Source organism: Lutra lutra, chromosome 8, assembly GCF_902655055.1.
Source record: "Lutra lutra chromosome 8, mLutLut1.2, whole genome shotgun sequence".
Classification (NCBI taxonomy): domain Eukaryota; kingdom Metazoa; phylum Chordata; class Mammalia; order Carnivora; family Mustelidae; genus Lutra; species Lutra lutra.
The window spans coordinates 35984108-36005740 of record NC_062285.1 but is presented as its reverse complement, the minus strand read 5'-3'; the positions used below and the strand labels follow the sequence as shown (position 1 = coordinate 36005740).

The 21633-nt window shown below is 49.5% G+C and overlaps 1 protein-coding gene and 1 pseudogene across 42 annotated transcripts in view; one reads left to right on the top strand and one right to left on the bottom strand.

The window, feature by feature from the left end:
- CACNA1C (calcium voltage-gated channel subunit alpha1 C) overlaps window positions 1-20477 on the top strand; it is a 735566-nt gene extending 715089 nt beyond the window's left edge. For all 42 annotated transcript variants that reach the window (XM_047742048.1, XM_047742037.1, XM_047742034.1 and 39 more), the window contains 6 exons: window positions 1410-1762; window positions 4642-4770; window positions 8324-8430; window positions 8718-8821; window positions 10651-10986; window positions 12899-20477. In XM_047742048.1, the coding sequence (XP_047598004.1) occupies window positions 1410-1762; window positions 4642-4770; window positions 8324-8430; window positions 8718-8821; window positions 10651-10986; window positions 12899-13201 (1332 nt within the window). In that variant the 3' untranslated portion in view covers window positions 13202-20477. The remainder of the gene's footprint in view (window positions 1-1409; window positions 1763-4641; window positions 4771-8323; window positions 8431-8717; window positions 8822-10650; window positions 10987-12898) is intronic.
- Window positions 5531-6417, bottom strand: LOC125106269 (thymocyte nuclear protein 1-like; annotated as a pseudogene).
- Window positions 20478-21633: the final 1156 nt, after the last annotated feature.

The window sequence follows — 21633 nt, the reverse complement described above, 5'->3', positions numbered from 1 at the left end:
GATTCCAAGCTCTTCAACTCAACTACTTCCCATACCTCTACCTTCTCCAAGTCTGACTCTATCTCAAGCTTGGGCTCTCGTGACATGGCAGCTCCCAGAGGGTCACTGGCTTTCAGGGAAAGGGGGAAAGAGCCATTTTCTTAAGGGACATGTTCCCTAGGAGAACCTTCTACATTAGAAACTGAAAAGCCATGGGGCCCTTTCGGCCACATCTAACCTGCAGACCTATTTTGTTGGCCAACATTCAGAAATATGGCACATTCAACTAAAAACCTAGCCCTTTGACTTCTCTTTAAAAAATCAGAGACTCTGGCTTCTGTTCCCAGGTGGCAGCAGGGGAGAGGAGCCCAGGGGCAACTGTCTTCTTGAGAGAAAGCCTGTGTTTTCCCAGCCACAAAAGTCCCCTCCGGCCTTACTTTCCTCTCCTTTCCTGGCTATGGAGGCTGAGCATCCATTCTCAGTGGACCCCAAACCTGACTCTGCCAGAATAGTGCAATGCTTGTATCCCGCTCTCCATTCAGTCGTCCCTGCTTATCCCCGAAGGTATTTGGCTAAAATCCCTCCAGAGTGAGGGAGAAGCCCCCAAGCAGTATCACGCTGGGGGCCCTCTCAGCTGCCCCTGCCAGCCCCCACACAAGGGTCCTGAGCTGCGGAGGGAGGACGGCCTGCCCTGCCTGTGGCTGCCCTGTCATCACCATCCTCATCCTCATCACTGTGAAATGTCTGTCACCGAATGGCCTCAGGGACACAGCACCAGGCTAACACTGCCCCAACAAGACCCCACAGACCAACTTACAGATAGCAACGTGCCCACTCACTCCAGGACAAGGAAACAATGTTGGAGAAAAACACTGGGTCCTGATTTGAAATCTCTAAGAATCACCCGGGAGGAAAGAAGCCCATAATATAATTAATGGAGTCAATGCCTCATCCTTATTTCCAAAAACCTTTTGGCCAATGTCATTTCTAGTTCAGTGAGCCAGTTGGACCTCCATTTTAAAATTCTCGTTAGAATCTCCTGGTCCCTTTCCCCAGCCCTCGGCCCTCCCAGTGCCTCACAGCTGCCAAGCAGATCGAGGGCTGCGGCCAAGGATTGCCATCCTGCGCTGCTCCTGGAGACTCGATCCCAGTCCTCGGGGGGTTCATTAGAAAGTCCCAGGGCAGCAGCCTTCCTGGCTGACTGGTGCTGCCCCTCACCCATCCCCCAGCAGAGTCAGAGGGGACTGTCCAGGTCCCTCCCTCTCCAGCTTCCAGGCCACGTGGGTGAGGAGTTCCCCGTGGGCCTCGTGTAGCTGCCCGACGTGGCTGCGCTCTCTGGAAAGCAGACAACCTTCCGTGGCTTGGCCTAGAGAAGGAGAGGTAGTCGACAGGGCTTTCTCCTCCATCCACCCCTCCCGTCTCGCCTACAGAGGGCCGGTGGCCTGTTCGGCAACCACGTCAGCTACTACCAAAGTGACGGCCGGAACGCCTTCCCCCAGACCTTCACCACCCAGCGCCCACTGCACATCAACAAGGCGGCTAACAGCCAAGGCGACACCGAGTCGCCATCCCACGAGAAACTGGTGGACTCCACTTTCACCCCCAGCAGCTACTCATCCACTGGCTCCAATGCCAACATCAACAATGCCAACAACACTGCCCTGGGCCGCTTCCCCCGCCCCGCTGGTTACCCCAGCGCAGTCAGCACCGTGGAGGGCCACGGGCCCCCCTTGTCTCCTGCAGTCCGGGTACAGGAGGCCGCATGGAAGCTCAGCTCCAAGAGGTAAGCGGGAGGGTGGGGCACCAGGGCCCTTGCACAGGGGCCCCACATGCTCCAGCCCTGAGTAGATGGGGGGGTGGAGTTTGGCCCACAGGCCTACCACTCACCCCCTCGACCCGGGCTGGAGGCTGCGGCCCCAGACCCCATCAAGAGATAGGCCAATGCTGCCTCCCATTCTTGCCCTTGATTACCTATGGCAGCCACACCTGGGGAAGGTAGCACAGCCCTGATGGCCATCTAGTGTCCTGACCACACCTCTGGAGAGAGCCTCTTATGCTCTTTCTGTTACCCAAGCAGAGGAGCCCAGACCCCTGACCCCCAGCATCCTGGCAACACAATAGACTGTTCCCCCGGCCTTTCCCACATCTGCACAAACCTGGCCTTTGACTTAGCTGGGATGGGACTGGAGCTACCACGTCTTCTTCACTCCGTTCTCCACCCTCTTGGGAGGAACACTTTGGTGGTGGGAGGCCCTTCACCATAGCTCTTGCCCACCCTGCCCCAGTGCGGGATCATTCCTGGTAGTTTGCTCTCCCACTGCCTGATGCACGCTTTTCTCCCTACCTTCTGCTCCTTGGGGCTCTGGGATCAATTGTTATGGTATACCAGGGTGGTAAGCGCCCACGTCCATGCTCTGGGCCTCCAGAAACACAGCATGGGCCTAAAGGATCTCCTCCCTGTTTGTGTCAACAACTCTGGGTTTCCAAGGCCAGGTGGGAGAGGACTTGCCTCCCCACCACCGTGCCCCCTCACCCTTAGTGGACAGCACCCCCACCATAGCAGGCCGGGCAGATCACCCACATGCCATGTTCTCGGGCAAATCTCTCAGGCTCATGACCTTAGAAAATAATCATGATGTGTGAGCATCTTTCTGGACAAGTGTCCTGAAGCTTCTTTCATCTAAGGAGCCTGCCTATCTGCCCCCCCCCCCCGTTTTCACTTCCCTTCTTAACACCCACTTTCAAGTGGCCCCGTGGACGCCTGTGTGGCCTGGGCCTTTAACAGTGTCTGATAACAGCCAAGTCCAATTGGCCATCAGTCTACCTCACTGCATGGAAGAATGGCTGGTGAACCCACCCAAAAGCAATGTCGGGTGAGTCTTTCTACTCAAGAGATGTCTACCAAGGCCTTCTATACACAGTACAGCATGCCAGCTCTGGATTTTATATGCTGACCTGAACGGTTAGCTTTGCACAGGGAGTATCAGAGTTCAAGTGGCTGGCCCATGTGTGTCTCAGCAGCCCCTCCCTTTCCCGAAAACCTCCTACAACTCTCAGGCGCTCAGTCCTAGTGTAACATTCTCCCTTGCTCCCCTTATCCAAACCTCTTCTTTAGGAAGGTTCATTGGGTCCATCCTTAGCATCTCAGGGTGAGCTAATACCTCCTTCAGAGCATATTTTTCTCTGAAAATGTGTTCCATATTAAATGAAGGGAGAGTAGAGGTAGGGAGAAACATCAGGGGATTTTCCTCCTCTCCCCACAGGCACCTCTGTCCCTAAACTGTGGTTGCGCGCCTTCCCCAAGGCCTAGCCCATAGCAAATGCTCCCCGAATATTGGCTCCCTCCTTCCCAGCACAGTGGGAAAAGTGACGCTCAAGGCAGTAAGCTTCAGCTTGGTGAGGACGAACAAGTCAAGCAAAGTTGCAGCTCTGGGGTCTCGGCCTTCGTGCCGCAGCTCAAGGCTAAGTGCCAGGGCTCCAGGACCGGCCTTGCTCTTGCTGGGACGAGCCAGCATGTCTTGCACACAGTGGCACCCAGGAAGTGGTGTTGTCTGCCTGCCGCCATTCTCCGTCTCCAGCTCATCCCATTATGCCTCCTCCCAGCACATTTCACTCCCCTCTCTTCCCACCCCATCCACATTCCATCTGTCCTTACTGCAGGATGGGCCATCCCTGGTTAGGGCCTGCTCCCGAGAAGCGGGAGGGTAGCTTCCTGAGTTGCCCCAACTCACAGGCCCCGGTCAGATCGGGGTGCTGATCCAGCACTCAGCCCTGAGAGGATTAACTGAGCTCTTGCCCTCATGTCTTCCTGGGTTTGGGGGTAAAGCGGGTTCCGTCATTCAGGATCTATAGGAAGAAAGGCTGAGGGAGGTATTGAGAGGCACAGACAGGAAAAGGGAGAACATCTGGGCCAGAGCTAAAAAGACCCCAGCTCGGAGGGTGAGCAGAATCATCCGGGACACACCCAGTAGGAGAGGGTCTCAAGCTCATCAGGGACTCAGGCTCACTGCCCAGGAGAGCAAACCGGTCAGCGTGAGGCTTCTTGTCTGTGCTGTCTCTCCAAGGAGCCAATGTCAAACCCAAAGGCATGGCAGACTGTGACCCCAGGAACTTCCCGGCTCCGCCCAACTAGCACCCAAAGGCTTGGCTCTCTTTAGCAGAGGGAGAAGACAGCCCTCTCAGGACCCACCCCAACCTGTACAGAGCAGCCTAGGCCCCTGTTCTAAAAGCTGGTCCTTCCCAGCTTTCAAAACCACATCTCATCTGTTACTTCATTTGTTACTCATGACGAGCTTCTGAGTCAAGCAGGGCCTACACTACTCCAGTTTTATTGAGAGGGATAGAGGCATGGGGGTGGGGGGGCAGTGACTCATGCCAGAGGGCGACTGAACTGGGGTCAGAACTCAGACCTCCTTGGGTCCCAGCTTAGAGCTGCTTGTTCTGCACGGACTCCTGATCTGGATCTTACTGTTTCCCTGGCTCTGCTGCTGTGTCAGCAACTATGGGAGGAAGAGGCCACAGCGGTTGTGCGTGCGTGAGTGGGCACGTGTGTGTGTGTGTTCACTGTGTGAGTGCGTGTGTGTGGTGTGTGATGCCTTGCCTGCTGAGGGAACGATGAGGTTCACAGCTTCTAACTTCGTTTCTCCCCCTTGGACGCTTCAGGTGCCACTCCCGGGAGAGCCAGATCGCCATGGTGTGTCAGGAGGAGGTCTCTCAGGACGAGACCTATGAGGTGAAGCTGAGCGAGGACACAGAGTACTGCAGCGAGCCCAGCCTGATCTCCACAGAGCTGTGAGTGCTGCTGCCCTCGCCGCAGGCCAGCCTCTGGGGGTGAAGGGCAGCTCCCTTAGAATCCCTCCTCAGGGCAGGACTTGCGGAAGGGGAGACCAAATATTAGAAGAATGCCTACAAAGCGTCTGTCACCTCATGAGGGACATGGATGCATGCCCCCACCCACACCCACACACATGTACAGACATGTACACACACACACGTATACACACATATACACACACGGTCCCTGGGTTAGTTTGGCCTTTCCTCATGATACAGTGCTTTCAGGAAGACTTCAAAACATTGTCTCATAAACTTTTTTTTTTAACTGAAACCAACTGTCATAAATATATTTTATAGTGAGACTCAGTACACACACACACAAACACACACATATGCGCACCTATTAGCTAATAAATGTTGATGAAACTACTTATAATAAAGCCACCCAGCAGAGGGCACTGTTGGCAAACAGTGGCTGAGATTTTTGTCAGTGCTGGAATTTTTTTTTTTTTTAAAGATTTTATTTATTTATTTGACAGAGAGATCACAAGCAGGCAGAGAGGCAGGCAGAGAGAGAGGAGGAAGCAGGCTCCCCGCTGAGCAGAGAGCCCGATGCGGGGCTCGATCCCAGGACTCTGAGATCACGACCTGAGCCAAAGGCAGCGGCTTAACCCACTGAGCCACCCAGGCGCCCCAGTGCTGGAATTTTTAAGAGAAGGGTTTTTTAACTGCAAGTCTTGACCATTAGAAGGCTGTGACATTTACTTAATTATGGTCACCACTTTTTTTTTATATTAATGTTTTGTTGAAAAAGGTACATGAAAAACACCCATGTACACAGCTCCAGGTGGACATAATAAGCAAGCCTCCTCATACCTTCTTCTGTCTTACAAAAGCTTGACTTCTCTGGAGTCTTGTCTTGCCCATTCCAGCAACGGTGTCCCAGTTCACTTGGTTCCTTTTCCTGCAGCCTCAAAATAAAATCAAACTCCTCTCAGGTCAGGGGCTGAATGGAGAGCCTCTGGCAAGTGAAGAGAGCCCTATTTTTTAAGGGACCTCCAGGGGCTTTGTGAGCTTGGGGATGGGTTTTGAGCTCAGGCACCAGGGTCATGAAATACTTCATCATTTGAACAAACCGTACATTGACCTTGGGCCATTTGGGGTTGTCTTCTTTGCTGGATGGGTCATAATGGGGATTATTTTTCTCAAACTGTGTGTGGTCTGAGGAAGCCTCCCTCACAAGCTTCCCAAGTCCTGTAAGGCCTGGTTCTTCGCAGTTGCTCTGGTAGAAGCCTTCCTCCTCCCGCTTCAGGGCCCCAGGAAGTTCTGGGGCTGGGAGTTTCGAAGGCCATCCCAGTATACTGTCTGCTCGGGCTGGGCTCTAAGATCCCCAGCGCTGAACTTCACCTCTACACTTTTGTCTAGTGGGCTCCCTGGCTCTGACCTCATCAGTCAGTAACTGCTTAGATTCTTCCCACCGTTTTTAGAGGCTGAAGCCTTCTGAGGGCTGGAGTTATCCACTTGAGTTGATGCCCCCACTGGGTTCTTAGTATTGGTACGTCTTCCCACTGGTCCCTTCTTGTCCGGCCTAGCAGGCTCAGCAGCCCCAGTCAGCCTCTTCCACGTTCTAGGCATGGTTTCCCTGCAGGGGCTGAAGAGCAGAGGATTCTAGAATTAACCAAGACGTATGAGAGGCAACTCTGTATCTGCCCCCAGAGTCCTCCCCCCAGAGTCCAGAAGGCCAGGCCGTGATAAGCACTTTAAAAGAAAGAATAGCATAATACAGAATAGCATAGGTTAGAATAAGGCAATAGATAATCGTGTATCCAATGTCACAAAGGTATTATTTGGTGAAATATTTGTTTAATTGTCTACATATGTGTGTGTGTGCGTGTGTGTGTGTGCGTGTGTGTACTCCGTCTCATAAAATGTATTTCTTCAAAAAGCTTAAGGTGCATTGTTTTAGAAGCTTTCCTAAAAGCACCTTCTAATAAGGAAGGACCAGCCCCTCAGCGTTTTGATTTTTAGAGACTCCAAATATTTACGTGGCCACATACCCTAGAAATCAGAGAAAACATATGTTTCCATCCATTTTGGCTCTTGTGCTTGGTGCATCCAGGCACTCTGCTAGATCGTGACTAAACCGGTCTCGGCACTCAAAGATATTTTACAAACCAGTAATCATCTCGGGTGAGGGAAAAAACATGGAGACGTTCACTCACAGAGTGATACAAGCAATGAAGGGGACAGACCTTCCGAGGAGGTAGAGGTCAGAGTGACCATAACAGACTCCTGGCACAAGGTCCAACAGAAGCCGGGCCTTCACGAGTGGGTACAATTTGGAGAAGAAGAAAATTCAATAAGGAAAGCTTACCACGTTGAAAATGAAATGAAAGGTTTAGAGGTTTTCTGGTCAGAAATTTTCCTGCATGTGTGCCAAGGGTCGAAGCCAGTATGCTTGAAGCAGGGAAGGCTGCACATTCTCTGTCCTCAAAGCATGTGGAATCACACTAGGGACAGAGTCCGGGGCCTCATCTGTAGAACGAAGGGGTTAGAAAGCCTTGGTCTTGTTGGCCTGCAGGCTACTCCTCCTGCAGACTGTGAAAGCAACTTTGCGGATTGCAACTGACATTATTTAGTGAAATAGACTAGACTAAAGTAGAATAGAAACCACCAGAGGACAAGGCATGCAAAAAAGGTTAAGTATGGTTCATGAAGTTGAGTTCTATTAGGTGTGTATGTAAAGGGGTTGACGTCCGGTCTCTTTCTCACGGTGAGTCCCATCCAGAATGACTGCTCATCCAGTCACTGGTAGACAGATGCCTCTGAAGGCCCCTTACAGCTCTGCTCTCCATTGACTGGCTGACTGGAGGTTTGTCCGTACGTAGCTGCTGAAGTGTCTTGATGATGAAGGTGGGCAGGCAGGGAGAAATTAGGGACAGGGGGAGAAGTTCGGGCTGAAGTTGGGAGTGGTCATGGTAAAATAGCATCCACATATGGAAACAGAGGAGCCTAGGCTCTTCCTGGAAAGACTCCTGTCGGCCTAAAATTTTTTGCCAACTTGCTCACCAACTTTGACTCGAGTGCCTCTACTGCCGTAAATCAGAAATGTGAGGCTTCTGAGCTGAGAAGCTGTGGATGGGGAGCTGGAAACTTCTGTGACAGGAGGCGCCTAGGGTGCTGGGAGCTGGGGTGGTGAGTTCCTGCTGCCCACTCCTCAAACCTTTATGGAAGCACAAAGCAGGGGTTTCCTTCATTACGGAAAAAAGCAAACTGGGGCCCCTGGGTGGCTTAGTCGTTAAGGGTCTGCATTCAGCTCAGGTCATGATCCCAGGGTCATGGGATCGAGTCCCATATTGGGCTTCCTGCTCAGCGGGAAGCCTCCTTCTCTCCCCACCCCACCCCCCATTTGTGTTCCGTCTCTCTCTGCCTCTGTCAAATAAATAAATTAAATCTTTTAAAAAAAGAAAAGAAAAGAAAAAAGCAAACTGACTTTAGGGGGTGGCACTGTCCTTATGGGGTGGCCCTTCCTGACCCCAAAAATAAGCCCCAGAGTTCTCTGTTCCAGGATCTCCTATCAGGATGATGAAAACCGGCAATTAACACCACCTGAGGAGGACAAGAGAGACATCCGGCAATCTCCAAAGAGGGGTTTCCTCCGCTCTGCCTCACTAGGTAAATATTCACACCTCTCTCTCTCCAGGTGTGACGGGTCAGGGACTCGGATGATTGGCTGCAACAGCCCCACGCAGGGGCTGGGAAGATTTCTCAAGCAGTTAGACGGGATTCCCAGGGCAGGGTTTGCGGAGATGGGACGTGTCCACATGCTGTGGGAGGCGAATGGTAGGGAGGAGGTTACTCCAGGCCACTCACACCGCTCCTTGTACCCCCCAGGGTCTGAGCTTCACAGACCTAGGTCCCCTTTCCTGGCACTGATCACAGTTCTTTGGCTGGCTTTGCAGGTCGAAGGGCCTCCTTCCACCTGGAATGTCTGAAGCGACAGAAGAATCAAGGGGGAGACATCTCTCAGAAGACAGTCCTGCCCTTGCATCTGGTTCATCATCAGGTAGCCCAGACTTTCAGAGGCATCACTGGGCAGCACCCAGCAGGCTACACAACCCCCATGATTATAGCAAATCCCAAGACCCCACTCAGTCCTCCCTGTCTTGGACCACTGATAGTCCTAGCCCCTGGCCCTAACAGCCCCAAAAGAGGGGGCTCGTCCATGCCAGTGAGAACCTTAACAAGGTCTGTCGTTTCGGGAGGGGGGACACGTAGGAAATACTGGTGAGCAGGAGCTCCTCACATAGTCCAGAAGGATCAGCAGCTCCAGGATTCTGCCTGACCTTTCTTCCTACAACGGCACAGACCTTCCCTCCGCAGACATCAGCACCTAGAGTTGCAAGATACCTGAATATCTGGATATAGAAAAGATCAAAGAATCTGCCAGCAACATGATCAGGAAAACAGGTCCAGAGAAATCTGATAGTTGAAATAGCTCTTGGCATGGCCGTCTCCAGCTGAGCCAGCGAAATCCAAGACATCCGTATCTAACATGTTCTCAGTATCTTAGAACTAATGGAAGCCTCAAAGAATCAAAGGCCAGTCCCTTATCTCTAGGAAAATTAGGGTCCAAATTTCCCAAAGTTTTTTCCTCTCCAATTGTATACTCCCTCACCACACACCTATGTGTTAGATGATTTTTTTTTAATACCCAAAGACACTCAACTGCCAATCAAAGCTTATAATAGGTGTAAGATGGCCAGCATGGCTCAACTAAGTTGATATTATTTCAGCTCAAAGTATTCACCGTTTTGCTTAGCTTTTGTGGCATTGCCAGCGTACAGGTGATTCCTACTGGGCTTTCTGGAATATTGAGCACAGCCTTATACTTCCCTCAGATCTCCAGGGAACGAGAGACCCCGGGTTGGGGCCCATCAAGAGCTGAGGGCAGAGGAGGCTGGCAGGCTGGTTGGGATGGAAGGAGGGGGGACACTGGGTGTGCTCTTTTCTATTTTTAAAGATTTCTAGAAGTTCATTTCACCCATGTGTTCTTATCATGCTGCGGTCAAGAACCTCTTCTTTATTTACACTCCCCCCCATTTCATGCATTTCCACAACCCATGCTGCAGCATTCCCTGCCCTCTACCTCCCAGCGGGACTCTCCTACTGTCCAGTGCCACCCTCCCACGGACACCAGCTCAGAGCAGGTGGTTGTGTCCTGCTGACATGAGGCCCAGGCCCCAGCCTCAGGATTTTCAAGCATAGTGGGGGCCTGAGGACACAGTGTATAAATGATTTAATCACAATACAGTGTAAGAGTCGAACAAAAGTAAAATTTTTTTAATTAAACAAACAAAAAATTTTAAAAAAAAAAGCTCAGTTCAGAGACGGGCGGAGTTGAAGATCAGTAGGACATGGTTCATAGCCTGATTAATGGTAAAAATTAAAACTAAGTACGGGTTCTGTCTACATCTTTGTGGCACACGGTGTCCTTGTCCACAGACCTTATGTCAAGCACACAAGACAGGGAGACAGAGGGCATCAGTGTCCTGGTTTCACAGACGACGAGGGCAGCATTCTTTCTAGACTACTGATGGGAAACCTAAAAGCCAGAGGATTGGCAGCTGCCGGTGATAGGGCCTGTGCTGAGAAGGGGACGCTCTTGATTCCACTCCATCCCAGCTTTCCGAATTTAGAGAAGGAAGCGATCCCTTCAGACTGGCACAATCACAAAATCTATTTTGGGGTGGCGGAAGCTAACGCAGCGTCTCAGGAAGGCGATGCGCGCGGGCTCCGGGAGGGCAAAACCCGCGGGGGGGGGTGGGTTGCAGGAGCTGCTCAGAAAGCAGAGACCCGCCCTTCCCGGTAACTCGTGCTCTTTGTGTGTCACAGGCATTGGCAGTGGCGGGCCTGAGCCCCCTCCTCCAGAGAAGCCATTCCCCGAGCACGTTCCCCAGGCCGTGCGCCACGCCCCCAGCCACACCCGGCAGTCAAGGCTGGCCCCCGCAGACGATCCCCACCCTGCGGCTGGAGGGGGCCGAGTCCAGCGAGAAACTCAACAGCAGCTTCCCGTCCATCCACTGCAGCTCCTGGTCCGGGGAGCCCGCGCCCTGCGGTGGGGGCAGCAGCGCCCTGCGGAGAGCCCGGCCGGTGTCCCTCACTGTGCCCAGCCAGGCTGGGGCCCGGGGCCGGCCCTTCTACGGCAGTGCCAGCAGCCTGGTGGGTGCGGTAAGTGATCCTGCACCGCCCGGCGTGGGGGTGGTGGGGAAGGCCCAGGGCAGCCCTGGGGGACTTCGCATGAACAACTGGGACGGGAGTCTCTGGTCCTTTCTCGAGTGGAGTGGATGTCAAGTCTCTTGGCCAGAAAGACTCTCACTCCCGGGAAGGAGGGCATGGTGTGCTGAAAATTGTGATCACACAAGATGCTAGAGGCTTCTGCTTGGGTAGGGCCTGCGCAGAGAGAGAAAGGACTGAGCAGCATATCCCTGTCGCAGGCCAGGAAATGTCCCCCTGGTCCCAGCTCCAGGGTACAGCCAGAGGGGAGCTCTGGCTGCTCCAGGTGCAGGGGTGGGCTTGGGCTGTGTTGCACACAGAGAAAATTCAGGATCTGTGGTGCTCCAGCCTGGGACGCATTAGAATAACATGGGACGCTTTGGAAACATAGAACACAGTAAATGGATATTTTTTTAAAGCCCTTCGATGATCCTAATGCACAGCCAGGGTTGAGAATCACTATTCTAGAACAAGAATGCTTCCAGATCCTCTATCCTCTGCCGTGTTCCTGGCACCACATTTTAGGGGACTTCAACAAATTGGAACCAGTCCAAAGGGACACAGCAGAGGGTTGGCAAGGTCCCTAGAAGCGATCTCATATGAGTACTGGTCGAGGGAGTCAGGGAAGCAAACAGGGAGAGAAGATGGCTTAGGAGGCCACAGTAGGTATCTCTACCGTAAGGTCCTTCATGTCCTGGGCAGGGGATCTCAAGTGCAGGACTGGAGCGACAGATCAACCTGACAATCAGGCAGATTTCAGATTCCATGAGGAAGACCTTTCCAACAGAGCTTTCCCAAAATGAGGAGGGTTTTCCCATAAAGGAGTGAGCCCACCATCATTGGACGTTTGCAAGCAGAGTCAACACCCATCTGGTCATCAGGCTGTCATGCAAGCAGTGGAGAGTTAAACCAGATGACTTCTAAGTTCCCCCCTAGCTCCAAAACTCTGTTCTTCACCTGGCCTTGGTTATCCCCATTCAGTTGACAAATCCCGAATGAGTGCCGACCAGGTACAGGCACTGTTGTAGGTGTGGAAAACAACTGAGAAACAATTTGTGCTCTCAGGAGCCCGTGCCAGGGTGAGGAGAGACAGATCACAAATAAACATGAATATAGTATGTCCCACAGGGTGGGATCTCTGAAGAAAACTTAAGCAGGACAGGAAATAAAGAGTGATGGGAGCAGGGCAAATGGCCCTGGGAGAAAGGCATTCCAGGCTTCACTATTAATCCCCTGCTCTTGGCTCTGTAGCTGGTTTCCCCAGAGCCAGTCACTAAAGCAGCCACTAGGAAGGAGGGAGCAGCCCTGGGACCTTGGACTGGCCCTTTGGAGCTGGAGCAGAGACAGGTGCAGACACGGTGTTTTGCACACATCCTACGCCAGGATCCTCACCCCCACGAAGGCAGTCAGCCAGCACTGGGCAAGGGGCACAAGTTAACAGTTTCCCCAAAGGAGAGTGAAGATTTCTGGGCAAGAATAATATGGGGGCACTAGGGGTGCCAGAGAGGAGAAAATATAGGGCAGGCCGGGTTCTGCCTCTGCAGCACCCCCTTGGCCACTCTGTGAGCCAAATTTTCAGGTATTTGACAACAGTTTTTGAGTATCCCAGCCAAAACAGCTCTCCTCCAGCCTACACACCCCTGATTCCTTGGACAATGTTCCCGGTCACCTCCCTTCTGGGAGCACCCCTCCCCACCCTACCCCACCCCACCCTCCCACCTGCCCACATGCGCAGGCGTGGGTGCGCACACTCCCTTCGCGAAGTTCCCAGTCACAGGCCCTTTGCTCCAGACCACAAGGAAAGAGTTGACTTCCAGGAATAACGTTCCTCTTTGGTTCTTCTTCATGGCCCCTCTCCCCACTTCAGGTCTTGATTTCAGAAGGACTGGGGCAGTTTGCTCAAGATCCCAAGTTTATCGAGGTCACAACCCAGGAGCTGGCTGACGCCTGTGACATGACCATAGAGGAGATGGAGAACGCCGCCGACAACATCCTCAGTGGGGGCACCCAGCAGAGCCCCAACGGCACCCTACTACCTTTTGTTAACTGCAGGGACCCAGGGCAGGACAGAGCGGGGGGCCAAGAGGGCGAGAGCTGCGCCGGGGCTCGGGCGTGTCGGAAGAGCGAGGAGGAGCGCCAGGACAGCAGAGCCCACACCGGCAGCCTGTAGTTGCTAGGGCTGGGGAGACGCTGGGTTTTTTATTTGTTTCAATGTTCCTAATGGGTTCGTTTCAGAAGTGCCTCACTGTTCTCGTGACCTGGAGTTAACCGGAACAGCGTCTTCATTCATTTCGTTGGGACAAGACGCAGAGTTGGGTGGTGTGCAGAGTCCGTTTTCCGGGGGGAAAGAAGGCAGCAACCCCAGTTTGTGTTGTGTCCACAGAGGTAGAGTGGTGAGGAGGAGTGGAAGAATCAGGGAGGGAGAGAAAGAGAAGAGACGTCTGCCCCCCCACACTCCGGGCATGAAGGAGAACCTCAGCTTCCTGCGGTAGCCCTCACCAAAAGGACCCTATGTCAAACGGGTGTCTTTCAACTTTGCTTGTAAAAAAAAAAAAAAAAAAAAATCATTTTGCACATATTCTGTATGAGCCTCACTGTCTCCATAGAACCAGGGCCCTGTGGATTTGCAGAAGGAAGCAGGGGTGTGACTTCAGCAAGGACCCAGCAGGGAGTGTGAAGAGGAACAGCAAGAGGCGGCGGTGGGAGCTCAGGAACCCGAACGGGAGAGGAGCGCAACCGGCGCTAGGCAGCCTCAAGGCCAAGGCTCCGCGGCCACCCCCGCCCTGTCTGCGTCAGTAGCCCAGTACCTGCACAGGCCCACCGAGCTCCAGACCAGCGGCTGGGCCTGCTTCGGGCGAGGGGGCGCTAGCACCGCCTGCCAGGGAAGGAGCAGCCCGCCCTTGACGAGACGAGGTGGTGCTGAGCTTCTGTTGAGTGCTCTTTTGTTTTGCGGTTTGACGTTTTTCTTGATAGCATGTTGCAGTTTTCGTTGTTTTTTTTTTTTTGTTTTTTTGGGGGGGTTTTTTTGTTTGTTTTGGTTTTATTTTAATTTTGCTTTCCCAGGGGGAGGGGAGGAAGAAGTGTTTACAAAGCTTTGTAGCCACCCACCTTACTGTTTTCACCTTTGCAAATGTAAATCGGGTTTGGTTTTCCTGTATTATTTAAACGGTTGTGGTTTTCTTTTCCTACGGTAGGTTCCTTGGAGGCGCAGTGGAGGCGCCGTAGGCAAGTTTTACCAGCCATTGTGTATGCTCAATAATGTGTTATAATTTCCGTAGGTAGTAACAAAAATTTTTTTGGTTTGGTTTTATAATTTAAAGGTAATGCACTTGATATGGTCTTGCACATATGGGTGGATTGAGTTGGGTTCTTTTCAATGCGGGGTGTATTTCCGGGTGCCAGAGAGAGGAAGCTTGGATGAGAGAGCCTGAGTGTGTGTGTTTGTGTGTGTGTGGTGGGTTGTCTGGGCACCTGTCATCTGTGTGTATGTACACCTACACAGTACGCCCATGCGTGAATGAGTATGTAGCTCCCCCTTTCTGGTCTAACTGTGGGGAGATCTGAATCTGGGGCCATATGAAAGCAAAAACAAACCACTGTCTCTGTTTCTGAAATGGGAATCAGTAACTCTTTGCATTTTCTGTCCCACAAGATATGCAAAAACAATGCAATAATATTCATTTTAAAAATACAATTGTGAGTTGTGTTGGCATTAAAACTGTATTTAAAAAACATACACACAGAGAAATTTAAGGGAAAAACTCAAGAAGGCGTTTTGCTTCGATATATTCCGTGTAATGTTTTATTGCATTGATAATGTTTCTGTTGAAGAAACTGTTATACTTGAATTCAGGTCAGTTTCAGTATTTTACAAATATTTTTTTAAAACTGAATTGCAATTGTGCCAAGCGAATATAATGAATTGAATTAAGTTTGTTTTTGAATTCACTTCTTGTATATTTTGCTGCATGTAAGTAAATCATTTTGTATTTGGAGTGTGACAAGCTTTACCCTTGAGCTCTGAAGTGCTTTTCTATATGTGATTGGGGAAAAGGGAACAGATATTCTTTTAATTTGTACAATGAGCAAAAGCATCACCAGTGTAAATCATTATTCTGCGATCCACAAATAGGTTTGGACATTACTGTTTTGCATATCTTGTGTTCGCTTCTGTTTCCCTCCGTTTTTCCAAAACTATATGATAAGTATATTCATACTACGCCTTGCTTTGAGAGACCAGGACATGTCTTATTCCTGTCTTCATTCTATCCATTCTGCTCCAGTTCTCTGATTTGGACTTTGTCTAGGGGCAGTCCTGCACCATGAGCATCAACATCCCCATGGGAGAGGTGGCTGGCTTTACTGTCCACTTCTGCAAACTTTCCTCAGTGGTTTCCTCAGAAAAGCATACACTGACTGAGAGGATGGAACTAGAGTCGGGCTGCCTGGAGGGCAGGGAATCCTTCCTCTGGCAAGTGCTCTACCCAAACTCAGACAGCAGGGGCCAGAGAACAGCCACCAGGTAAAACCTTTGTCCATCCAAAAGTCAGCTCTGTCTTACTTCCTCTTTTCCTGGCTCTGAAGCAGGATTTCCTCCAGATCTACCCTAGTGTGTGTGGCAGCCATGGAGGGGACCAGGACCAGGGAGGACCCGTTAGAGGGTCACAGTGATAGTGGAACTAGAGACTCTGTGGGAGCATCTCTTAGACCTGGTTACATTTGCCTAGAACATCAGCTTATCAGTGCTGTTTCCTTCAGATAGATTCAACAATGATGGTTGAAAAGGAAGTGATTTGGGCAGGACCCAAACATTCATCCAGGATTTAACCAGACTGGAATGTCTTCCAGTCCCGGTGCACTCTCAGCCCTTACATGAGCAACCTAGAAATTAAAGTTGGGGAAAGTGAAATCGAGTCTCACTTTCAAGGACTGATCCATAAAAAAGTGGAGAAGCATGCCAGATACTCCCAGGTTAACTTACAATCTAGAAGCAGGAGGGTTTCTTCCTGTTTCTCTAAGCCCAAACCATCCAAACCTTCCTGGTTTCTTTTCAGTGCCATGAAGGCAATCTAGAGTATCCTCTGTCCAGTTTCCCAAGATGTGTACCAGTGTGCTGCTAAGATTTTAGTTGTGATGGAGAGGGGAGCCCTTTTGGATCGATTATCTGGTTCTTGTACATTTGGTCCCTGGATAGAAATTTGGACTCTTAACTGACCACACACACACACACACACACACACACACCCAACACACTCACACACTCACTCAGTCTTCATGCTGCTTTCTTTTTCCTTTTGGGCTTGTCTTCTGCATCACCAGATCTCATTGGCCAGTGGCATGGGCTACAGCTACCCCTAGAGCCCTGCCTGTGTGTGGCCCCTTGCCCTTCACCACTCACACTTACGGGGTCGCTACTTCTTCCCAGACAGCTCTGTCAGAAGACCGGCTAGCCTTGCACCCTACAAGGACAATGTCAGCAGTGACAGGAGCACCTGGCCCTATGCGGCTAGGAAGGAAAGGAGTTTCAGATAGAAGTTTCCTGTGTAGGGTGATGGGTCTTTCTGGCCTGACCTCATGACTGACTGGAAGAGGACTGACATAGGAGACCTGTCATCATGCAGACCGGTAAAATCCATCATGAAATCATGAACCTCCTCCGCAGTGTATTAAGTGACATCTACCCCCCACCTAGAGCAAAACTTTGCCCATGACTGTCAAATCTTCTGAGAACCCTTGAGTGGCAGGAGAAAGCAGCCAATGGCTGAGGACCAACAGGACTTGAAGAAATGTCGTGTAAGTTCTGGGGGTTGATAAACATGGTATTTATTTGTCCTCTGAATGGCCCAGACTCTTCTATTTCCACTTTGGCTTTCTAATAACTAGTGATGTGCCTGGCTATTTTGAGCAGAGAGATTCTCAGTTGTCTTCTTTCTGCCTGTTTCTAGAAGTTTCTTTTTGGTCTTGAGGCAAAAAGAGGAGAATGTTTTCCTATATTTTGCTTGTTTCATGAATTTTTCTCTGCTCTGCTTCAGAGGCTATTATAGTCCCCCCGTCCCAAACCTTCTGACTCTGAGTAGGAGGTCCAAGGACAAAGGAACAAGGCTTCCTTACCATCTTGATCCTGTGACCCTGCTTCCAAACCTCAGGGGCTTGTCTAGAGTGAAGTTATTGGTTCCTCACAGCCATTTTCCTTCCAGAACATCTCCTGATCATTCAGCTGTATATAGTAAGGCAAACACAGGAGAAGGGTACATTCCAATGCCTGAGAAATAAGAAAACCCTGAAAATGAAGAGTCTGGAAGTCATCAAAAGGGTTTCATCATTCCTAAAGGTCAAGACATGTAACAGGAAGCTAGTTTAGCCATACAGAGTAACCCTGGTAGTCACATTTTTAGCCTCATCAAACAAAAATTATAAATGTTGGTAAGGAGGGTGATGGCATCTCCATCCTGAGGGACCTAGAAAAAATGAAGTATCATTGTCTAAGAGTTAGAAACCGTTTAGCAAAGAGGCCAGAAAAGGGCAATCTGGTTTCAAGAGGACCTATTTAAGCCTCAATTTAGTAAAACACAGACTTGCTGATAAGAGTGCAGGCCAGTTCTATTATTTTAAAGACATGGCTCTGGTCAGGGGAAAATGTTGGCACAGAGGGAACTGGAGGGAAAATGCAGACAAAGCAAAGGGCATGTCTTGACTCTTTATGCATCTGTTCCTATTTTATGGAAATGACCAGTACAGAGGAGAGGCTAATGCCTCAAGCATCAAATTTGGAAAAAGAGAAGAATGAAATTTTAATCATTGTTTTACCAGACAAATTAACCTATCTGGCTAGATGGGGAATAGCTGCCACCCTGTTTTTCCTCTCTGCTAGTGTTCTCTCCTCATATTAGCTGGCAGGCCACCTAAAATCAGCTCCAGCTAGTCAGAAGGCATGATGGGAAGCCTAATGTCGCTCACTGTGAAGCTCTTAGTCACCACATCCAGGCTCCCCATCAGCCCCCTCGGAGGAGACTCAAGGAAAAGAGACAAGGGACCCATGTGTCCTACAACAGATATGGGATCATTATCCCATTCCCCAAGCCATTCTCTCTACTCCAGCCTCCTGCCTGACCCCTACTTTCCTTCCTCCCCCAGTCCAGTCAAAAGAACAGACGGTTGAAAGGAGTCCAATGTGCAGATTCTTAAACAGTTTCTTTGTGAAGCTAGTTCTGGTTTTAACTCTATTTTTTTTTTTAATTTCGAAACAATGAACCATTGTTTTGTGAAGCCAGATATCAATGTAACAGGTGGTTTCTGCCAGACTCTCACATGGTTGGGAGACACTTGAACATCACACATGCACATACACACTTTCATCCTCATGCACACACAGGCACACACATACACTTCCTTAAGGGACAGGGGCTAGTGCTGGGGTTGAGCTCTGCACAAATGAGGTTTTCCTCCCAGAGGGCTGAGCACTATACAGAGAGACGTGGGGAGTGAAGCAGAGTAACCTCCTGGGGTAGAATTTAGTGTCATCTAACCCTATTATTACTGTGATCTAAATATTATTTATCTGCATTGAGAAATACAACCACTTCTACAAGCAGACTTCTCCCTCACGTGATTTCCAGAGGCTTCCTCCAGAGAAGATGAAGTAGTGAAGGCTCTTCATCTCTCCAGTGTACTAGAAAAGCCTTTTGATCAGTCTCTGGAAGGGAATTAGAGATTGCTAGCAGCATATATTGAGCTGAGTTGAACAAATCAATTCAACACTGAAAGTGGAGTCAGAGTCAGGACTTCCACGGAAATCCCCTCTCTCTCTACTGAATTAAGGAAGACAAGACAAAGACTAGATAATTAAACAAAAGCTTGAAATGTTACATCACCCAAGTCAAATATCCTCCCTTCAGATCACATGCTGGCCTCCTCATAGCTGTACTCTCTCTGAGGGGACACCCATGCACCCCACTTTCCAGAATCTACTAGATTTGATAAAATCCTACTGTTTTGAAAGAATTCCAGCATGACATTTAACCTCCCATAAATCAGACATTTACTACAAATTTGCCATCTAAAAATCACTCGTGTACCTCATACATAAGAATGTTTTACCTAGGTCATTATCAAAGAAGTCTCTTGGTGGAAGAGGTTGTACATCTTAAGGAAGGGTCATTTCGATGTTGAAGAAATACAGAAATGGACAGGATGGTTCTTTTTCTCAGTTTGAGCCTGGAGAACTCTTGTTCTGATGTTCGTGGAGCCCTCAAGCGTATAAGCAGAGGGATGAGGAAGATGACAGTGAGTGGGCACCAGCCTTGGCATTGAGTAACAGCCAAGGCTGGCTGAAGGCTGCAGATCTCGGACACTCTGCCGGAAGTCTCCCCTGAGCCTGTCGCTGGGAGGGGAACGAGAAGGCTCCCTTCTATAGAGTCATAGGAAGAACAAAAGAGGACAGGTCACTGCGTCCTGTTCCAAGCCTCCTTCCCCTAAGATTTCCCAACATGGAGAAATGACATCAAGGCTTAAAAGAAGAAAAAAAACTTGGGAAGGAGGGTCGACAGTTGTAAACAAACAACCTTGTGCAAAGGGCTCCTTCATAAGGCCACTCCAGTGACCCAAATGTTATGGGCACTTTTCTGCTTGCACATGTCACCCACGCATCAGAGCTGCATCCCATTCTCCCAAATTCGTAATCCACCTCTTGGTTTCTCAACAAGGTTATGCACTACCCCATAGCCACTTCCTGTCCTGCCCAGAACATGTGCTGTTCTCCCAGAGCCTCATGGGAATAAGGTCTAGGACCAAACAGGCCGTGGATATCAAAGGCATAAACAAATCTGGACAAGTCCATGACGGTAGTAGTTGAGAAAACCTGTGGAGAAACACAAGTTTGTTAAGAAATAGGGTGGTGGGTCCCTAGCTGGTGACGCACTAGAATGTCTATTACTCTCATAATCTGCTTGTTTTATTTTAATACCCAAAGCTACCAAGCAGAACTTGGGTCCACGTCAGAGGCTCCAGAAACAACCCCTCCTCCCTTCTTTCCTCATGTCCTCCTGCTCAGGCCCATCTTCATGCCCCCAAACCAATCTGTATCACGCTTGCCCTCAGCGCAACGCAGAAAGATGGACAGTCCTCCATCGTCATCCCACTGCCTGTCACCACTCCCACACCCTTGCGCACCCCACACCTCCCTCTCCAGGCTCCACGACTTCATGGTCTTACTGTTGTAAATACTATTGTACAGTTTGTAATCATCAAATAATCCCATTGTCAAAGGCCTCGCCTGCTGCGCCTTCTCGCCCTCGAGAAAGGCCAGGGAATCTGGAAGGGGTAACCTTTCGAGAAGAGCTTCAGGGTCATCTCTGTGTGAGACGCTATGTATATTCCTGTAAGATTGCATTTTTATCTAAGGAATGATGTTATTTAAAAAAACAAAAAAACAAAAAAACAAAAAACAAGAATTGCAAATAAATTTCTTAACAATGTCTACGCTGGTTTAATTGTATCTTCCCTCTTCCACATCCCTCCTCTTCTTCTGTTTCCTAGAGGTTACAAAAATATACTGAACTGCCATATTCCCCTCTCAGAGCCTCCAAAGGGGAGGGAGATGGGGAAAAACATGTGAAATCTGAATCCAGTGATAATCTCTAACCTTTTATCAGCAATTTACCCACCTCTTCCTTCCTTAAAGAAAAATGGTCAACACTGGGTGTGGTGCAAAAATAATGAATACTGTTATGCTGAAAAAAAAATAAAAAAATTAAAAAAAAAAATAAATACATAATCAAGATGAAACAGCTCCAGTAATGAGGAAGTCAATGTTCTAAAATCTTGACAACAGAAAAATAATTAACAAAAATTTGCAAGTTTACGAGGAGAAAAAAAAAAAATGAAAGGATTTCTAGGGAGGGGCTAATGCCATCATATTTCTCAACAGGGAGTACTCCATACCCTCTTGAATAAAAACATAATTAGAAACCACTCTAATCTCGTATGTCAATTGTAATTCAATAAAAAAAACCTACCCTAAAAAAAAAAAAAAAGAAAAGAAAAGAAAAATGGTCAAAAGTTGACAAGGAGATAGAATAGAAGGAATTGAATGGATAATCTACAAAACAGAAGAACAGCTCTCCTCCCTGCCCCCCCCCCCCCCGCCCCGTATTTGGAAAGGCACAAAATTGGTTGGGTTTTTTTTTTTTAAGATTTTATTTATTTATTTGACAGAGAGAGATCACAAGTAGGCAGAGAGGCAGGCAGAGAAAGAGGGAAGCAGGCTCCCGCTGAGCAGGGAGCCTGACGTGGGGCTCGATCCCAGGACCCTGGTATCATCACCTGAGCTGAAGGCAGAGGCTTTAACCCACTGAGCCACCCAAGCGCCCCACAAAATTGGTTTTGAATAACTGAAGGAAAGAAGGGGGAAGAGAGAAAAGAAGGAGGGAGCAGGGAGATAAGATTATATATATTAAAGTAATTTAAAGACTAAAAATGCCAGGTTCTTTTTTTTGTTTTGTTTTATTATTAAACCGGCTCTGACAAAGCTTCCAGAATAATTCCCTGTGTAAAAATAATTTGTCCCAGAAATCCATGTGTCTTAGTTGAATACAATTATAACAA